We start from the raw sequence: 20,183 nt of genomic DNA on the forward strand, positions 1-20,183 counted from the left end.
AGGATTACTAAGAGCTATGAAGCACTTCTGTTCATTTGCCTACTGATATTTATTACAGTAGTTTCAGGTTAAGTATGCTCACATTAGAAGAGTTAAGTTCTCAATGGAAAGCCAGCAACACAAGTCTCTAAGGACAGAAGAAGCAAACATGAGCAAATGATGGTAGTCCCAGTCTTACAGATCTCTTTAAACAGCTTCAGAGATCCCCAGACCACCTGGATTCTATAAGAATGAAAATGAACAACAGTCTAAACATAGTGGGTGAGACAAGCTATATGACAACAAGAAAATCAAACAAACAAAAAAGGATTCCCGGTGAGGTTCTGTTCACATAAGAACAAAACTGAGCACAATTTTAGTGCTGGTACTTAGAAGGAGGCATTTCTTGTCTGTTTAATTTATGATGGGATCTTGGAATGCAATACTGACTAGTCTCAAAGTCTTAGGCTTAATTAATCCTACTGCCTCAATCCTCCAAACATCTGAGACTATAGGTACATGACATCATGTCTACTTATTATTGAAAACACCAGCCGGAAGCTGGGCATTGGTGGTGCGTGTTTTTAATCTCAGTTCTGGGGAGACAGAAACAGGTATACCTCTGAATTTGAGGCCAGCCTGGTGACTTAGTTCTTAAACAGCCAGGGCTACACAGAGAGGAAAGGGGGTGGGACTATATGGACATGCATGCTTCGGCTTTCCTGTTCATTCAGAAGTCTTTAAGAATTCCTCGGAATCAAGCAAGCAATCTTTTCTGGCCACGTTGTCATAGCACACAGCTGTATGTGACAACTATTAGGGATTTTATGGGAATGTTGCATCAGAATGCGCAACAATGCTTTTTCCATCTTTATTCTTCAAAAATAGTTTATATAACAAAACCACTTCTGACTCAATGAGATTTTCTCTAGCCATCTTATTCTGTTTTCCACTAATGACATTTTCTTTTTGATCTACCTTTTGTTTCTCCGTTCACTTGTTGGCTGACAGATATTTAATTTTCTTCTTTTTCTTCTTTTTCATGTTTTGGAGATTACTATATAGTTCTGGTAGGCATGAAACTCACTATACAGACCAGGCTAGTCTTGAACTCAGGGCTCTACCTGCATCTACCCCTGAGTCACCATGCCCAGCTACTTAATTTTTTTATAACTGTTAAATGAAAAGAAAAAAAAATTGCCATCACTAACAGTGCCCAGAATCATAGCAGCTACAGCAGACCCCAAGGCCCCGCTCACTGGTGCCCCCTGGGGCAGTGGGGTCCTACCTTGGCCGCACGGTCTGTCTCGGACATGCTCTCCTTCGAAGTCCTACTGTCCTCAGTGGGGAACGCAGCGGCTTGCTCAGCTCCGTGGTCCTCGTCATCGTCCAGCTCATCCGAGTCTTCGTCTTCTGAGTCCATCTCCAAGCTCTCGCCATTGACGTGCAGAGCGCTATCACCCAAGGCTTTCTCGCCCTGGAACACAGCAGGTCACAGTTCTCAGGAGCACTGCTGCCCAGCACATGGAAATCTGACTGACTCACTATGAATTCATGACAGGACATGTATAGGTCTGCAGTACTGGGGCGCAATGGCAACCACTGTGCGAAGAAACAAGCAGGAAGGATCCCTGGACTGTGTGTTAGGGGTCTAAGGCTATGCTATGCAGGATAGCTCAAGAACTCTAGTTCCTTTTATGGTGATTAGGTCATTAAATTAGTAATGATCTCAAAAGAGTATTCTTTTGGCCAGGAACTTTGGAATCAGGAACACAATTCCAAGAATATGTGGCAAACAACCCCCGCAGCCCTTACCTTGGCACCCAGACAACCCCCGCAGCCCTCTTACCTTGGCACCCAGACAACCCCCGCAGCCCTCTTACCTTGGCGCCCACAGTGGAATGAGTTATGCTTTTAAACATCTCAATCACCGTCCTCTGCTTTAATACTTTGGTCTTTTTCTTGGGAACTAAGCTATAGGTTCCCATTCTTCGTTTTTTCTTCCGAGATACTGCAGCTGCTAAAACAAAAGGCAAGCAAGCTAAAAAAAAAAAAAGTCAAAGGGGGACAAAAAAGGAAAAGAAATACCATTCAAATGTTTTTAGAGGTAAAAGACAGGCTATAAAATTTATCACAAAAATCATCAGTAAACCCTATCTCTTTAGACACCTTTCTGCAGGCACCACCAACACAAGAGTATGGTAGGCATCCTTACTTGAGACAAATTGAAGAGAAAGCTGAAATACTTTCAACAAGACCAGGGAAACCAGAATCCATCAGAAACAAGACCCTAAGACCTGCCTACTAACAGATTCCATGGCCTTAAATCCAGGAAGTTCTGCCCTAAGAAGCCCCCTCTGTTCCTCATGTGCCTGAAGGGAGCACGTGTGCGGCAGGGAAGACTGAGGACTGAGAAGTGAGACCACTCACTATGGAGTGGACCCAACTAGCCTTCCAGAACAGACACCTCACTCAGAGGTGGCTTCTCTGTATATCCATTTTCTGGGACCTTTTCCTAACAAATGAAGCATTAAACAGAAAGATTTTCCTGAACACTGTACAGCTTACTTCAACAGTTAGTTGACTCTGGGGGCTTGAAGTATTGTTTAAAAAAGAAATGGCAACAAGAAAATGGAGGGGGGTCCTCAGGAACTCCAGACCCCTTTAAACAAAACAGCACAAGGATGAAGTCTTTACATAAGGAGATTCTCTGCACTATTTTTTTTTTAACTTTTGAATTCCAAGGTCAAAGATCACCACTGTAGCATAGAGTAACCTGCTGGAGGACTGGGTAAAACTACTTGTTTTGATTCTAAAACAAAGGAAAAGAAAGAATGGCAACACGTACAAGCATGAACAATCTAAAGTTAGCAGGCCATGTGACAATGCTTACAGCACCATCTCCATATCCAACACCTCCATATTAAGTAAGGCTACAGGGAGCCTCTCTCTCTCTCTCTCTCTCTCTCTCTCTCTCTCAGACAAAAGCACCTTCTCAGTAGTGTCTGATCTCAGAAGTCTTTAAAGAAAAACTCATCCTAACAACCTAAGATAATTAATTTAACAGCCCAGGGCACTGTGATAGGATCTATTAACCACCTAGGCATTTATAAATGTCTGGCTGAAGGAAAACCAGGGTGACGGTGACTGCTGCTGCCACGTTCCTACAAAGGCCGTTACAGTACCCAGGTGGGGAGTCCAGGCCCGAGTCAGACACGTGCAATCAAGACTGGCAAGGGGCAGGAAAGAAAAACCATTATGAACACGGGCAATACGGAAAGGACGCGAGGGATGCTGTCTGACACACAGGAGCATTCACACAGGAATGCCAGGGTACTGGTTTGACTGAGCTATCTCCCATACGTACTGATACATTTGAATATTTGGCTCCTAATTAGTGGCAATTTGAGTATTGAGAGGTGATCTTGTTGGAGGAGATCTATCAATGGAGGCATGTTTAAAAATTTTCAGACGCCTCCAAGTCATTCCACTGCACCATCCTCAATACATTCTCTCTGCTTCTTGTTTGCAGGTCAAGATGTGAGTTCTCAGCCATTCTTCCGGTGTTATTTCTGCCTGTAGCCATGCTCCCTTTCATCTAACTGCTATAAGTTGCCTTGGTCATGGTATTTTATCACAGCAATAGAAAAGTAACTAAGGCAGTAAAGAAACTCATGACACTAGCCAGCATCTCCAAGACACTTGAAGATACACCAAGCACCTAACAGAAAGGTTAGGGTATTAAATACAGTCAGCGTGGTGGAGGTGAGGGTTGGGGCCTTACTAATGAGAGAGACAAAGACAGACACAGAGCCTGGTATGAGCTTCTGAATCCTCAAAGCCTACCCTCAATGAATTACCTCCTCCATAAATGCCACACCTCATAACCATTCTTAAACAGCCTATGAACAAAGGACACAAGGATTCAAATCCATAAGGATTCTAGGTCAAGTCAACATACACCTTGCCATCTTACTCATCACCTGGACACTAAATATGTTCCTAATTTTGAAGAAGCATCCTCACATTCATCTCCACAGTTCTTTACATCTTGTGAAACTCAACTGTTCCCATTAAACGCCAACTCCATAATCTCCAACTCCTTAGCCAATAACATCTAGTATTGCACTGTCTTCATGACTTCGACCTACATAGAGACCCGATATGAATGGAATCATGTGCTGGTCCTTGGGTAATTGACTTGCTCCACTTACTGTTCTCAAGGTTCACCCAGCCTGAACCATACTGCAAAATTTCCTCCCAGTTTAAAATGAGCACTATTCTGCTGCATGCACAGGCTACATTTGTTTCCCCACTCATGCACTGATGGATACCTTGGTGGTTGCCACCTTTTGGCTACAGTGATAATGCTGCTATCAATGTAGATGTGCAATTATCTGCTTGCATCCCCAATTTCAATTTTTTCAAGTACATATTAGAGAAAGCTACAGGAGCCATGGTCATACATATTTAATCTATGAGGAGCTACTACACTGTTTTCCACAACAGATGTATTATTTACATCCTAACCACAGTACACATGGATTCTAGTGACCTAATCATTAACACATTGTTTCTTCAATATCAAACATCCTAATGTGTGAGGTAGTATTATCTGGTTGATTAGTGTCTCTGTTGGGTATTTGTTCATCTGGCTATTTGCATACCATCATTAAAGCAATGTCTTTTCAAATCTCAAGATTCCTAGGAAAAACAATAACCAGGTCATAATTATACCTAACATGATATAATCATCCCTTGTACAACTGCAATTACACACTTAGGATATATTACTAATATGTACCTTGAGGAATATTCTTTTAGTATCTCAAACTTAAATATGATAACCACTGATATTCTTATTTTGAATTACATCATTAAGGAACAAAAAACAATTATCTGTACAAATACATTCTTAACAAAATACAACAGAAACACATGCATCAATTATAAACCTTATTCTGCATTTGGTTATTAGCTGGTATTTACACCCATCTTGCCCTAAAACCCATTCTGTATTTCCTCCAACCTTAGCAAGCACAAACAGGTCTTGACTCTTTCCCTAGAGAAATGACTTATATTTTCATTCCTAAAGAGTCTATACACTTAATCATCCTATTTGAATTAGGCTGCTGAATTTACCACTGACTTTAATCATGGGACGTGGCCTTAAAGGATGTCCTGCACTCCAAACCTAATCTTTCTTACCTTCACTGTGGAAAAGCAATCCAATTTCCCCATACTAATCTGATCAATCACCATTCCTTTTTTGGCCTGTTCCCTTAAGGGCATCAGAAGCCCAAACTAGCCAGGGGGAAGTCTGAGCTTTGGGTTCAATGAAAAGTTTGTTGTGAAACTTCTAGGCTAGCAGAATTTAAGGTCCTTGGAAAAAGAAGCAAAACATTTCCTAAGGGGTCCCTAGGAGAGAGAGTGAGTGGAACTATTCCCTTTTCCACCCCTTGATTCCTGGCCTCTAAAGATCCTGGTTATGAGAGAAATACTGTCATATATTAGATGCTGATATAAAACATATACCACCTTCTGGTGAACCCTACCCCATGCCTTCGGGTTATACCTAATTAGTGCTATGACTGTCTATCGAGCTTTCTATCAAGCTTTCTATCAAGCCAGATGCTTCTGGATGACGGAGAACATGGCAATACCAGTGGATTCCATATTCATGGGGCCACTGCCACAATTCTCTGGCTGTGAAGTGAGTTCCTTGGTCAGAAAAAGTACTGTACCGAATACCATATGGTGGATAAGGTATTCTATAAGTTCACCGATGGTCTTTTTCAGAAGCATTACATACAAGAAAGGTAAATCCATAAGTAGAATAAGCATCTACTCGAGCAAGGACAAAACACTGTCATTTGCACAGAGGACGTTGAATATAGTCAACTTGTTACCAGGCTGCTTGTTGGTTACCTAGGAAACAGTACCATATCTGGTACTCAGCACAGTGGTAGCCAGTAGGTCCTAGTGAGTAGAAGTCCAAGTTGTCAACCCCATGCAAAACCCTCATCTGTCCCATCATGGCTACTATGGTCATGGGCCCACTGGACAATGACAGGAATGGCTGGGAAAAGAGTCCAACTGTCCACAGAATGGTCATCCTACCTACCTGATTATTAGTCCTCCTCCTCAGCTGAAGTCACCATTTAATGAGCATTTACATGAAACACATATAACTAGAGACACGAATATCTTCACATCCTCTGCCCATATGGAGAGAGATAGTCACATATTTCTTCCCCAGATATCTTTCTCAATTTTCTAACCATGGTGTTTCCAAATCCTAACCATCCAGCTAATTCATTGATTTCAATTACACATCTCGGCATTTCTATTTCCAAATAAAATATAACCATGTATACCACCTGAAGCTCTGCCCACTGTGAATTTCCCTTCACCAGTGTTCTTCAGGGTTGTCCCAGAAAGGGGTTGTCATGCTGCAGCTGTGCACTGCTGGGTGGCGCCTGCACAACATGAAGAACCATCGGTTGGCGGGGCCTAGTCTCCTTCTCCTTCATCCATAGATCATAACACACCATGAGGCTACAATTAATCTATAGATCATAACACACCATGAGGCTACAAGTACACAGCTGGCAGGAGACAGCATTGTGATGGGAGTAGAAACCATAGGTTTTTAGGTAACTTCATATAACTTGCTTGTACCTTCAGAACCTGGTCAGTCTCAGTCACTTCCACTTGATAACAGATTGCTGTTGTGCATGTCCTACTTTATGACTTAGAGTCAGATAACATCCAGCTCATGATGGCAGCTCAAGTCACATGGTAACTTGGTGGCCAGTTGTCAAATGTTCAATTTCCACAAAATCCCAACAGCAGGCCAAGAACTGTATTTCAATGAGACAATTTGCACTAATTTCTGCAATTCTCCCAGGGATGCAATACTGTTTTTTGATTCACTATTTTCCCTGGCAAAGGCAACTCTAAAGATTTCCATCTAGCCTTTCCAACCATAACAGCCCTCACTCCACAGGTCAGGGAGCCAATGTGAGGATCCTGCCAACTTCTATATCTATCTATCCCCATTTTACATTCTGGGACTGGGGAAATAACCACAGGATGAATTCAGGGACCCACTAGACCTATTGTGAGTCAGACCAGCCAAAACTCCACTAATCACCTGGCGTCCATAAGCCCCTACTTTAACTGGAGGCCACAATGTCGCTTGGGAGACAATTCACAACCAGGATCCAGTAGACTCTGGAGAGTCTGATGGTTTCCTTTCTCCCCAGTGTACAGTTACCCTTGACAAAGGTCATACATAGGTCTCTCTGGGCAAGGACTGGAAAAAGGCTAACAATAAAACTTTTAGTTACTTTATCAAGGTCCCTCCTCAGGGGAATCTGGACGTCCCTACATTGAAGGGATTCTGGGTCTGCAAACTGGCTCAAGTCAGGAAATTGGTTCAGTCTCGAAATTGGTTCATGGGCCAAGATTTCCTTTGCCATGATCCAATGTGGCCTTTATTTGTCTTAATATTTTTTCACTTATACATACCAAACAAAACTTCAATAAGGCTTCTCATCTATTTCGTGCCTGGAAACACCATGACTGATGAGTGACGCCACCTCCGAGTTCACTTTGTCTTGACCTGACCACTACGGGTCGACTATTACTCACGGTCAGACATTATTTAGTCTGTGCTGCCCATTATGACATCTACAATCAGCTCGCCTTTCACGGTTCACTACTGCCCTCTGGCCCGTTACCTTTGGCCCAATTAAACCTACAGCATTTAATTCATCCAGCTGAGCAGCAGCATCTCCAGCCCTACAGTCTGGCACAAGACAAAAGACAACAAAGCTCTTCACATGTGCTGGTATTCCTCTCGACAGTTTGCATCTCATAGGATTCACGAATGGCATGTCTTCTGGGCCTTCCCATTGTGGAGGATATAGTTTTACACAGTGTACCTGCTCTGGCATTGCAATTTCCCGGAGCCTTAAAATTTCTTCATCAACACTAAACCAAGGGATATCAGGCATCAACAGTTCCTTATCAGTAGGCCATCTTTTCACAAATGCTTCAGCCAACCATTCAAACTGTAAGAACCAGGTATAGTAAGGATAAATAAATATCCTTCACCTTAGAGAAATATCTCTGCATGCCCCATATCACTAGACTTCCAAGAATTCCAGAGGTAGAATGCCCTTAAATTTTGGTGGGATTTATTTCCCATCCTCTGAGGAGCATACTTGGTACCAACAAGTCCAAAGTGGCTACTGCCTCCTGCTCACGTAGTCCAATCAGCATAATGCCAACAATATAGTATACCAATGTGATAGTGGCTGGTCAAGCAGGGGAATGAGCCATATCTGAGGCTGTTACCCTGTTATTGGCAGAACTGGCTATAAGTCCAGGCTATAAAGGCTAGATGCCTTCCTAAATTAATTGTATTTGACTTTACTTACTGAGGCAGGATTGAATTCACCAACTGAGCTAATCTAGCTGGTTCTGGAAACCCTGTCTCTTCAAGTGCTGGCATTATAAGCAGGTACCTCCCTAGCTTTTATGTGGGTTAAAGATATGAACACTTCTGCACTGAGCCATTATCCTCTCTGCCTGCTTCCCATACTCACTGTGTGGACTGTGCAGCACTGAAGGGGATACAAAGGCTCCACCCTCTGCCAGTAAAGGTTTTTCACATCTGACTGAAAATTCAAAGGTTAGATACAGGGACTGTGGACTTACATCTTCCTGAGGTAGAAATCAACTATCTAATATAGCTTGTGTATGGGTTCAGGCATAAAGTGCACTTTTAGCCAAGGGAATCTGCTCATCTCTGCTTGAGCTAAACTCACTGGTTCAACAGGAGAAAAAAGAACAGAGTCTTCTGTGATATCATCACAGTACCATTAAAAATTAATGTCTAGAATCAGAGAGCCTTGATCCCCTGTGAATAAGGAGGCATACAGAAGGATGCGGTTATGAGAAGCAGAACAGGGTGGAAACTGTGCCAGCATCACATCTGTATACCCACTTCCACAAAGGAGTAGCTCCCTCTGTGTCACACTAATTGTGGCCGTATATGCCTCCTTAACTTCTCTGTTTTCCCAGAAGCCTGCTGTGCCACCCTAAGAGCTGAGCTTCTATAATACCAGGGACACCAGAAGATACAATAACAGCGATAGGATAAGACGAGATGGCAATGCAGGGCCTGCTTCTGAGAAACAGATGCAAACACAGACATTCTAGCTTCTTCATCCTGGCAAGTGGGACAAGCCCTGAAGTGGCAACAGAAAAACAACTTGGGCTAGGGAAGAATCTGTAATCATAGAACCAAAACAAGTCAGCCAACCGCTGAAGCATATTACATTTATATTAAGGCCACTGCAATAGGTGTAGGCTAACATGCTAATTAACCACCAGTTTACAGGGAAAGAACACAACAAAAGGAAAGGACAAGAAATGGTAAATAGAAGGACTGAAGAACAAATGGGACATCTAGTTTTTAAAAGAGCACATAACATAAACGCTGACTTTAACATTCATTGCCATTCCTTACATACACAAGTGCAGATTTATACAATTCGAAAAAGGGTAAAGTTTAATTGTTCAAACCAAATAACACTGACATACACAGCCAAAAAATAGGAGTATGACGTAAGCATAAACTGATGTTGCTTGCTAACTGCTTTGTTCCAATTAAGACTGTAAGCCTGGGCTAGAGAAGTGGCTCAGCGGTTACAACTACTGACTGCTCTTCCAAAGGTCCTGATTCAAATCCCAGCAACCACATGGTGGCTCACAACCATTTGTAATGAGATCTGATGCCCTCTTCTGGTGTGTCTGAAGACAGCTACAGTGTACTTACATATAATAAATACATCTTTCAAAAAAAGAAAAGAAAAAGAGGTGATGAGTCTTTATGGGACCCAGTTAGGTCTTCACATCACTGAAGACATGACTTCTAGGCTCCAAGTTTAGGAAGAGATTTTAGATCAAAAAGTAAGATAGACGGGAATGGAGAGGTGTCTCAGTGTTCACGAATACTTATTATTCTCGCAGTGGGCCCATTTGTTGTTGTTGTTGTTTCTAGAACCAACAACTCAGTTCACAACAATCAGCGCCTTGAGATCTGTCCAATACCTTCTTCTTGGCATTGACTACATATGATACAGCATACATGTAGGCAAAATACTCATACATATATAAATAAAATATTTTTAAAAGGTAAAGGACAACTGAAAAAGAAACTTCGTGCCAATCTCTAGCCCCCCCCACACACACACGCACACACACAAATAGATAGCTGGACAGTAAAATAAACTACTTCCTGCATCCAAAAGGTAACTAACTAGTAGACAAAGAGAAATGGAGACAGAAAACTACCAAATGGCCTGATCTTGAAGGACCATTGCTTCTGAGGACAATTTAAGGGAATAGCAACTTTATAATATTTGGCCCTAATAGAATAAAAAGTCACCAAATTGTGCCTATATTTGGTCTATGATGCAAACAGATCTAGAGAACTTATTTAGGCAAAGTACATTAGATAGCTTCCATAAAACATGTAGATTGTGCTTCCCAACCCACAGCTAGGGAAGAAAAAAGCTGTGACTATATAGATTGAATGTAGCAGAACATCACAAGCAGATGGTCCTGTTTGATTTGTATTAGTAGGAAACTAGCAAAAAATGGGCAATGTACTAAGATTAGATGATAATATTATAGTAAAACTAATATCTGATTTTGATTACAATATAATACTTACTCAAAGAATATCCTTAGTTTTAGGAACATTATACAACTGCCTCTAGGAAAAACAAGTATTTTGAAGTACAAGTCTGTAACTAGCAGCTTACATTGGTGGTTCAGAATAAAACAAAATACACACTAGACAAGGCTGGCCTAACTAACTGTGCCTTCTGATAAAAGGAATAAAGAACACACTGGAATCCTTTGAAGTATCCACAACTTTGCTGAAAATATGAAATTGCTTTAAAATGAAAGGTATTAGTTGTTAATGGAGGCCCAAATGTGTTATCTCAATACTCAGAAAGCTAAGGCCGTAAGAAGGAAAATCCAAGGCCAGCCTGAGTTCAGAGTGGGAAAGAAGACAGGAAAGGACAGAGGGGACAAAAGGAGAAGGAATAAGAGGCCAGAAGAAGGGAAAGATGAAAACTACTTTAAAAGTATAACAGGGGGGAGGGGGGATCCGGGAAAGGGGAAATCATTTGGAATGTAAACAAAGAATATAGAAAATAAAAATGTTTTAAAAAAAAAAAAAGTGTAACAGGGGAGGGCAGGAAAGATGATGCAGGGTTCAGAAGCACTCACTCTAGCAGAGGATGCAGGGTCAGTCCCTAACACCTACACAGCAGCTGAAATCACATGTAACTCCAGTTCCAAAGGACCCAATACCATCCCCTCCTCTGGCCTCCAAGGGCATCAGGCATGCATGTGGTGGTACAGAAACATACAGGCAAGCAAAACACTCATAAACAGAAGAATGGGGTTACACACACACACACACACACACACACACACACACAGGCAAAGAAAAAGACCAATAGCCAGTTGAACCTTTCTAAAATAAACCTTACAGATCAATAACACTTTTCAAGTTAAAATCTTCCACTGGTTCATGATAGAAAGAGTAACTCATCTCCTGAGAAGAGCACTGTATGCATATATGCCATACAGACTGATGAAAAAGAGCCTGACTGAATCTGAGGCGTCTGTCACACAGGGACAGAGAAAGTGTGTCTGTGAAGCATCCCGTGGGGCCTCCTGTGCTATCCTACCTCAAATAAAATCCTTTCACGATTGGACTGGAAAGATGGGACATCAGTTAATTACATGTGTAGCTCTTACAGGGGATCTGAGTCTGATTCTCAGCATCAATGTCAAAACACAAAACTGCCTATAATTCCAGTTCCAGAGGACCCAATCCCCTCTTTTGGCCTCCGTGGGCACCCTTACTCAGGTGTACATATCCACACACAAACATAAACATATTTTTTTTTAAAAAATGAATAAAGAAGCTGAGTATGGTGGCGCAGGCCTTTAATCCCAGCACTCGAGAGACAGAGGAAGGCAGATCTCTGAGTCTACGTGTTCTACAGAGCTAGCACCAGCACACCTAGGGCTACAAAGGAAAACTCTGTCTGGAAAAAATAAAATAAAGCCAATTAATAAAACAGAAATGAAATAAAATAACAAAAGCCTGACCTTTCCAATAATTATCAGGCACTAGTCTGTTTCCCCCACTGACAAACCCTGTAGCTCATAAGCCCAGAGTGAGTGAAGTTCAGTTAAATAGCTAGTAATGAACTCTAGAGCCCAAGGACAGCTCTCTGCCCCTTGGCCTCACACCTCAGTGCCTCCACCAGCCTCTCACTGAGATTCACTGTCTTCCACTGATATCTCCTAAGATTTCAGTAAGAAGCACAATGTACATCTTCAGATTGAAAGCCAGTCAGGAGAACAAAATCAGTGTCATAAAGTCTTGAGGGCAGAGGGTTTCTTAGCCATGATAGACTCTCACCTTATCTCCGAAAATAGCCAGTGTCAACTGCCTGGAGAGCAACAAGACACACATGTAGAGTGGAAGTGGGAGTAGGGGCACTGGCTGACCCGATTTACCTGTCTGGGACTTTGTGGTGGCCATGTAGCATTGATTCTGAGGTAGCGACTGGTGGAGGGCTGGGAAGGTTGGTAAGAGCTGCTGTCGTCCACATTCAGAAATGTTTCTGTTGGTATCCTCTTTTGGTTCCTTATGGTCTTGAACTTCTCTATGGTCTTTGCTGGCTGCATGCTTCAAAACAAAGACAAGTAATTATAATGACTGCAGAAGTAGATGGCAAATGGAATAACCTGCATCCAAAGACCAATCCTTTGGGTAGCCGGGCGGCGGTGGCACAGAGTGAGTGAAGTTCAGTTAAATAGCTATAATCCTAGCACTTGGGAGGCAGAGGCAGGTGGATTTCTGAGTTTGAGGCCAGCCTGGTCTACAGAGTAAGTTCCAGGGCTACACAGAGAAACCCTGTTTCGAAAAAACCAAAAACAACAACAACAACAACAAAATCAATCCTTTTTTTAAAAATTCTCATTTACCGAAAGATAGGCCATTGTGGAGGAAGGCAAAAAGTCCACAAATCTGAGAAGTACAGCTATTTGCAAAGAACCTAACTCTAGAACCATAGGAGTAGAGTGCTACATTTTCTGCTGAATCAGGTACGAGACAGCTGATCTCACAGTTTAAATGCAGCTCTAGTAAACAGGTCATTTAAGAGTGCCATTCCATCCCAGATACCAACTGAGGAGAGAGGGAGGAGGATAGAGACTTGCAAAGATAATTCCTTATTCATGTAAGTTTTCCTAAAGGGTAGGTGATCTAAAATAATATATAGTTTTTACTGCTGAAGAATAGTGACTTGGAGGCACTTAGATAAGAAGCCCAATAAAATTTGCCAGGTAATGGTGGCACACACCTTTAATCCCAGCACTAGAGAGGCAGAGGCAAGTGAATCTTTCTGAGTTCAAAGACAGATTGGTCTACATAGTAAGTTACAGAATAGTTAGGGCCTAAAGAAACTCTGTCTTGAACAAGAACAAAAAAGAAGCTAAGCTGTAAAGGCAGAGGAGAATGTCTAGCATATTGCTGCTATACCTGCAGGGCAGACAGAGACAAGAGAAGCAAGGCTGGACATCTCCAAGGATGCCTTATCTCTTAGAAGTGGTATTCAAGGGGCAGGGCTATCTCTCAATCTCCTTAACTGGTTTTTTGCCTAGCCTCCTGCAAAGCAGTAACCTGTGATACCAATCACAAAGTCCTTACCTTACTTAACACTCCTACCCTTACTCCAGACTGCCTTTATACTACTAAACCTCCCCTCTGTCTATGCCCATAAACTCACAGGTGTTTTGGAGTAAATTTAAGCAACATACAATTCAGTTTGAACTAAATTTTATTGTGCACACAAGAAACTGCCTAATAATGTAAAACATTGAAAGACAAGGCTTTCTTTTTTTTTCTTCAGCATACACAGTTGTTTCTGAGAACATAAGGTATCCACATATAAAAGAATGAAGTATGACAGGTGTGGTGGTACAAGCCTTTAATCCCAGCACCCTGGGAGGCAAAGGTAGATGGATCTAGGCCAGGGACTAGTGAGGCCCCATCCTTAAAGAAGAAGTATAAGGGCTGGAGAGATGGCTCAGCAGTTAAGAGCTCTGGCTACTTTTACAGAGGACCCTGCTTCAATTTCCAGCAGTCACATTATAGCTTACAACCGTTTGTAACTCCAGTCCAAGGGGAATTAAACACCCTCTTCTGATCTCTGTGGCATGCACATGGTACACAGACATGTATGCAGGCAAAACAAGTATACACATAAAATAAAATAAAATAATAAAATAAAATAAAATAAAATGGTTTTTTAAAAATGTAAAGAAAGGTATCTGAATATCCTAGGAGATGTTGTGGCACACTCCTTTAATCCCAGCTCCAAGGAAGCAGAGGCAGGTGGATCTCGGTGAGTTTGAGACCCGTGTGGTCTACACACTAAGTTCTAGGCCAGTCAGAACTATGTACAAAGACCATGTCACGGACGGATGGATGGGATGAATAGATATAATCAAATAAAAAGTAGAAATAAGAGAGGAAACGGTGGAAAAGAGACCTCTTACCTCATACCATATGCAATAGAGAATGCACACACACAAACAGATATACACACACACACTGTTACCTCCAAGTCCTGCCCCCAAACACAAAGACCTACTATCCACCTACTAGCATTAACTGCTCAGGATTCTATCCAGACAGAACCTGGGCAGCAGTGTGAGTCCTCAGACTGACAATTAATTGCAATCAAAACTCAACACTGAGTCCCATCATTAACAAGAACTAGTCTCCCACATGGCACAGCAGAACCGTCTCCTACTACACATCTACACTGAATTAGCTAGAACATGTAGGAACAAGTTGCAGAGACAGATGCAGAGAGAAAAGCAGAGAACTTCTACAAATAACTCATAAAGCATGTACAATTCAGTCAGGAAAGAAGCTGGAGAAACTTAAAGATCTAAGTCAAGTGAAGAGCTCTCCCAAATGACACTAAGAACATAAAATTGGCCAGCTGAATTCAACTGAAATGACACAAACTTGAGTTCATCTACAGGAAAACTCAGGGTAAGCTGGGAAACAACTGTAAGACAAGCAGGCAGGAGAGAGCAGGCAGGCTGCACACCATGGCAATTATACTCTTGGGTACTCAGCACGGAAATAGAAGAATTCCCACCGACAAACGTAAGCGCTCACCTCACAGCAGCTGTGCCTGCCCAAGCCCGGGCGTAATAACTCAGAAGACAGAAACTGAAAGATCACTGTGTGAGGCAGGCCAGGTCTGCCTAGCAAGTCCACAGCAAGCCCTGGACACCTAAGAAGGAAGGAGGAGAGCAGGACAGGGACATGAATAGACATGGGCCCGATGCCTCAGAACTGACGAGGAGCCTCAGAGGCAGAGAGCCCTTACCCAGAAATCCTGGAGCTGAGAATTTATTTATCTCAGGGCTTGTCCACTGGGTTGAAAACCAGAACTGAGTGTGTAAGAGGGAGGGAAGGGAAGCAAGGAAAATCTTAAAGGCTAGTAAGATACTTTATAATAAAAAGGTCAAAGATGTAAAGGTATTTTCCCATGAACAACAGCAGAGTTGGCAATGAGCACCAAGAGGAGCAGTGTCACGTTTGCAAGTTTAAGGGAGTTCAAGTTAAGTCCCGGCAAGGCCCTGACACAGAACCACCAGCACAAATGCTGGCAAGGACACCAGAAACCAGGTAGCTCCAACAGTACAGCTCGCCACCCGCACTGACGACCTGAGTTCAATCCCCAAGACCCGCACTGTGCAAGTTGCCCATGTGACTATGGCACATATGCACTGTGTACATGCATAATACTCATGTATTAAAATTGAATAAACAAATAAAATATAATTTTGAAACTTTTTAAATGAGAAGACTGGAAAATACACATATATACATTAATATTATTTTTGAAGCATCCTCTTAATTATCTTGGGTTTTTTCTACTATCATATTTTAATGTATAACTTTTTAATAGTCTCTGCATTTTTCTTTTACCATTATATTTTAATTAAACATAATAACAGGATGCATTATACTTTCATACATGTATACAATGTATTCTGAGTATATTCACCTTCATTATCCTCTCTCTGGTTTGTTTGTTTGTTTTTGTTTTGTTTGGTTGGGTTTTTTGGGGTTTGTTTTTTTTTTTTGGCAAAAATCTATGTACATCTAGCTGTCCTAGAATTCACATCCACCCACCTCTATCTCCTGAGTCCTGGAATTACTAATTACCCTCTTTTTATTTTTTTCTTATAAATTTATAGTTAATTATATGTAGATGAGTTGTCTGAATATGGGTATGTGGCAATCAATGCAGGTACTGAGGCAGCCAGAAGCATCTGAGCTTATGCAGCTGAAGTTACAGGTGCTGTGGCCCACCTGATACAGATGCTAGGAACCAACCTAGGGTCCTTGGGATGAGCAGCTACAGGAGGAAGCACAAGGTCCTTGTGCTCACAGATACACGTAGGGAACTAGGCATGTTAAGCATGCACAACTGTCTCCTCACAGGAAGAAATGTATATAACTTGTTTTCTACCCAGAAGGCTGGCAATAGATATGGTTAACAGCCTGGTGACTCTGTGATATCTGCAGAGCCAGGTCACCCTTGGCTCCCCAATGTTTATCTTAGACTCTTTCTCCCTAGACCTAGATTGTTGCTTCTCAGTCAGCAGAATCTATCTTTATGGGAGATGTCACATGTACTTTACAAATGGAGCAGAGGTAGTTAACAGTCTGATGACCTCTTATGGCCAAGAAATACATATTCTTCTATTTCTCAAGCTAGGCAACCTGGGAATTTGGGTCCCCCAGGCCAAGGTTCCTGAAGGTTGAACCACATGAATGCCTGGCAAAAGGGCAGAACACCTGATGGCTGTGGGACTCCATACTGCAAAGCTGTCTGGTGGAAAGCATCCCCACCCTATACCCAATGCAGTGACAACTGATACATGTATATGGTATTTGGGCAAAATGAACCAGTACCAGAAAGATAGAGACAAGCACTCTTGGAAAAACAACCAATTAAAAGCTGTTACATCTAAATAGAACTTCTCTGAGAAATCAGAATCCTTAGAGACTGGAAGAATTGTAGTCTCTCTCTACCCACTCATCCATCATCTTCATGTTTTTCCATCTGTGTGTATATGGGGGACGGGGTGTCTATATGTCAAAGATTAATAACACTAGATCTTGTTCCCCAATTACTTCTCCACCTGATGTTTTGAGAGAGTCTCTCAACTCAACCTGGAGCTTACTGACTTGCCTGGCTAGCCAGCCTAACCCAGGTTTCCTCGTTTCTACCACAGTAACACTAGAATTACAAGCATGTGACACTATACCCAGCTTTTATGTAAGCGCTGGGGATGAACACGGGTGTTCATTCTCACTCAGAAAACACTTTGCTCACTGAGCCACCTCTGTAGTCCCATCATCAGTAAGCTGTGTGTGGTGAGAAGAAATAGGAGTTGGGCATGGTAGCATACTCCCACAATTTCAGAATTTGGAAGGCAGGAGCAGGCATAACAGGAGTTTGAGTCTGAGTCCTACCTGGGCTAAGTAAGATCCTATCCAAAGTGAAAACATAAATAAAATACATAGCTTTCTTAAAAAATTAAAGAGACTAACCAGAAATCTGGGGTATAAAAAAACAAGTATTAAAATTTTAAAACATCAACATAAAGCATATAATATAAATGACTAAAGCATCAAGCAGGAAATAGAAAACGGGCAAGGAACCACTACACAAAGACACAAAGGACATGGTGCTCACACACACAGGGATTCTACTTGGAGGAAATTAACAACCACACATTATACATTACATGTTTCTAGAGTTGACATCACAGACCTATAGACCTACAGAGTCCTGGGGAAAGGTTCCAAGCATGAAGCCCCAAAGGCTACAGAGAAAACAGCAAATGGTCTGTACATGAAAAACATTAGAAATCACACAGGAATGTGATCATGAATGTAAAATCCACCCAAGCTAAATCCACATCAGGAAACAAAATCACAGTACTCCATTCTGAAAGTATGCTTCGGACACGTGGCATGGAAAGCAGACTGAGACAAAGGAGTGTAGCCAGCTAAGTATTACAAGGAGGCAGCACTTCACTCGGTGCGACAGCCCAGACACATCTTGCTCTCAGTAACTCTCAACAAGGCAAGCCTTTCAGAAAGGGCAGAAGAAAAAGTAGTTTTCCAAGGGCAGTAGTGGTTAATGCCTTTGATCCCAGCACTCTGAGGCAAGCAGATCTGTGAGTTTGAGGCCAGCCTGGTCTACAGGGCTAGTTCCAGGACAGTCAGGGCTATAAGAGAAACCCTGTGTGGAGAACAGTGTTTCCTGACAGATGACTCATCTTAGAGCAAAGAAAAGCCTTCAGAAAAAGCCTTTAAAAAAGGCTGATGTGCTATCATCTGGCTTTGCTGTTCAAATACTGGCTACCTATTGATGACTATGGCCATAACTGTCTTTTCCCTTTGTTGAATTAAAGTCTATTTGTTTTCATTAGTGCAAAGGAGGAGAAAGAAAAGACAAAATTACCAGGCCCAGGATGGACTTCGGCATGGTCTTGCGTGCCCTGTGAACCCTGACATCAGTGCCCGAGGCTGTAGGCTTTCTGTCCTCTGTGTCTGCACTCCCTTCCCCAGGCATAGTGGGCGCTGCGGCTGGTGTCTGAGGAAGTGCACTTGGAGTCCTGCATTTACTGGCTCCTCCAGGAAGAGTTTTTGCGGCATGACCAGGAAGCGAGGAGGTTAGAGTGTTGGGAGTCCTCAAGGGCTGCCCCTGCAGGGCTGGTTTATTTAAGAAATATCCATTGCTGCCAATGACAGACGTCTGCATGAAGTCGTCCGCTGTGACATGGTTTTGCTTCCCCACTTCTGTGTCTCTTTCTGAAAGCCCATTTTCCGCTGCCCGAGGTACCCTGTTGGCACCTTCCTGTGGGCTAGCTCTTGTGCTCTCCTGAGGGTGTGTGGGTGCATTGGGATGGCAGGTGTCGCCACTGTTTTCACAAGACCCATTTGTCTCTCCATCTGCAGCCATGGGAGTCTCTCCTTCTTGTTTCTCTGTAGAACCTTCATCACCAGCCATAGGTGTATCTGTGAACAGAGAAAAGAGCACCACAGCTTCTGGGACCCATCAATCCACAAAATTATCACCATAAATTACAATATATTTCGCGGGCACACACAGAACTGTCTATAGTTCTGGCATGACAGGAAAACTCCTGCATGTGCCACATGCGCAAGGCTCTGGGTTCAATTCTCAGCACAAAGAAGAAAAGAAAACCCATGCCTGTCTATAAAAATCATTTGTCTCATATACAAACCAACATTTAAAATTCTGATCAATTAAATGCAAGTTTATTTTTTAAAAAATATTAACTTTTGGTTACATTTGAAAAGCCAACCTGGTTTAAAAACGCTTACAGGGGGCTGGAGAGATGCTCAGAGGTTAAGAGCACTGAATGCTCTTCAAGAGGTCCTGAGTTTAATTCCCAGCAACCACATGGTGGCTCACAACCATCTGTAATGGGATCCAATGCCTTCTTCTGACATACAGGGATACATGCACCTAGAGCACTTATATACATAAAATTTAAAAGAAAAAGTTAGATATAAAACTAGATATGAAAAAAAAAGACACAATTTATAACAAAGCCAGTTAGCAAGGCATTGAGACATAACAGGTAAAGGGCTTAACAGAAAGCATACATATGACAGGATAGTTTTCTATGTCAGCCTACCCAAACAGACCTACAGAGGCTGAGAACTTACTGTGTGAAGAAAATTACCATGTGATAAAACTAACAGCACATCAGAGAGAACACAAGAGAAGATCCCAAAGAAATATACAAACTAAGAATCCTAAGATTCTATGCAAAGGAGAAAAAAGTTAAAAAGAAAATAAGCTGATACGTAGGGAATGGTAAACAGTGCTATATACTTGAAGGGGAAAAAATGTTTACACACACACACACACACACACACACACACACACACACACTAATTAACACAAGAGTTCCAGGCTGGGACTGGAGAGATGGCTCAGAGGGTGAGAGCACCAACT

At 42.2% G+C, this 20,183-nt stretch overlaps 1 protein-coding gene across 9 annotated transcripts in view; it reads right to left on the minus strand.

Annotated features, from left to right (window-relative positions):
- Positions 1–20,183, minus strand: part of Ehmt1 (euchromatic histone lysine methyltransferase 1) — a 123,973-nt gene that overhangs the window by 60,068 nt on the left and 43,722 nt on the right. For 6 of the 9 annotated variants that reach the window (XM_052181777.1, XM_052181771.1, XM_052181772.1 and 3 more), the window contains exons 3-6: positions 18,657–19,213; positions 12,604–12,775; positions 1,863–2,020; positions 1,268–1,456 (exon numbers count right to left, since the gene is read on the minus strand). In XM_052181777.1, coding sequence (XP_052037737.1) covers positions 1,268–1,456; positions 1,863–2,020; positions 12,604–12,775; positions 18,657–19,213 — 1,076 coding nt within the window. The remainder of the gene's footprint in view (positions 1–1,267; positions 1,457–1,862; positions 2,021–12,603; positions 12,776–18,656; positions 19,214–20,183) is intronic. The other 3 variants (XM_052181779.1, XM_052181774.1, XM_052181775.1) reach the window with 2 other exon arrangements.

This window comes from Apodemus sylvaticus, chromosome 5 (genome assembly GCF_947179515.1).
Source record: "Apodemus sylvaticus chromosome 5, mApoSyl1.1, whole genome shotgun sequence".
In the NCBI taxonomy this organism is placed as follows: domain Eukaryota; kingdom Metazoa; phylum Chordata; class Mammalia; order Rodentia; family Muridae; genus Apodemus; species Apodemus sylvaticus.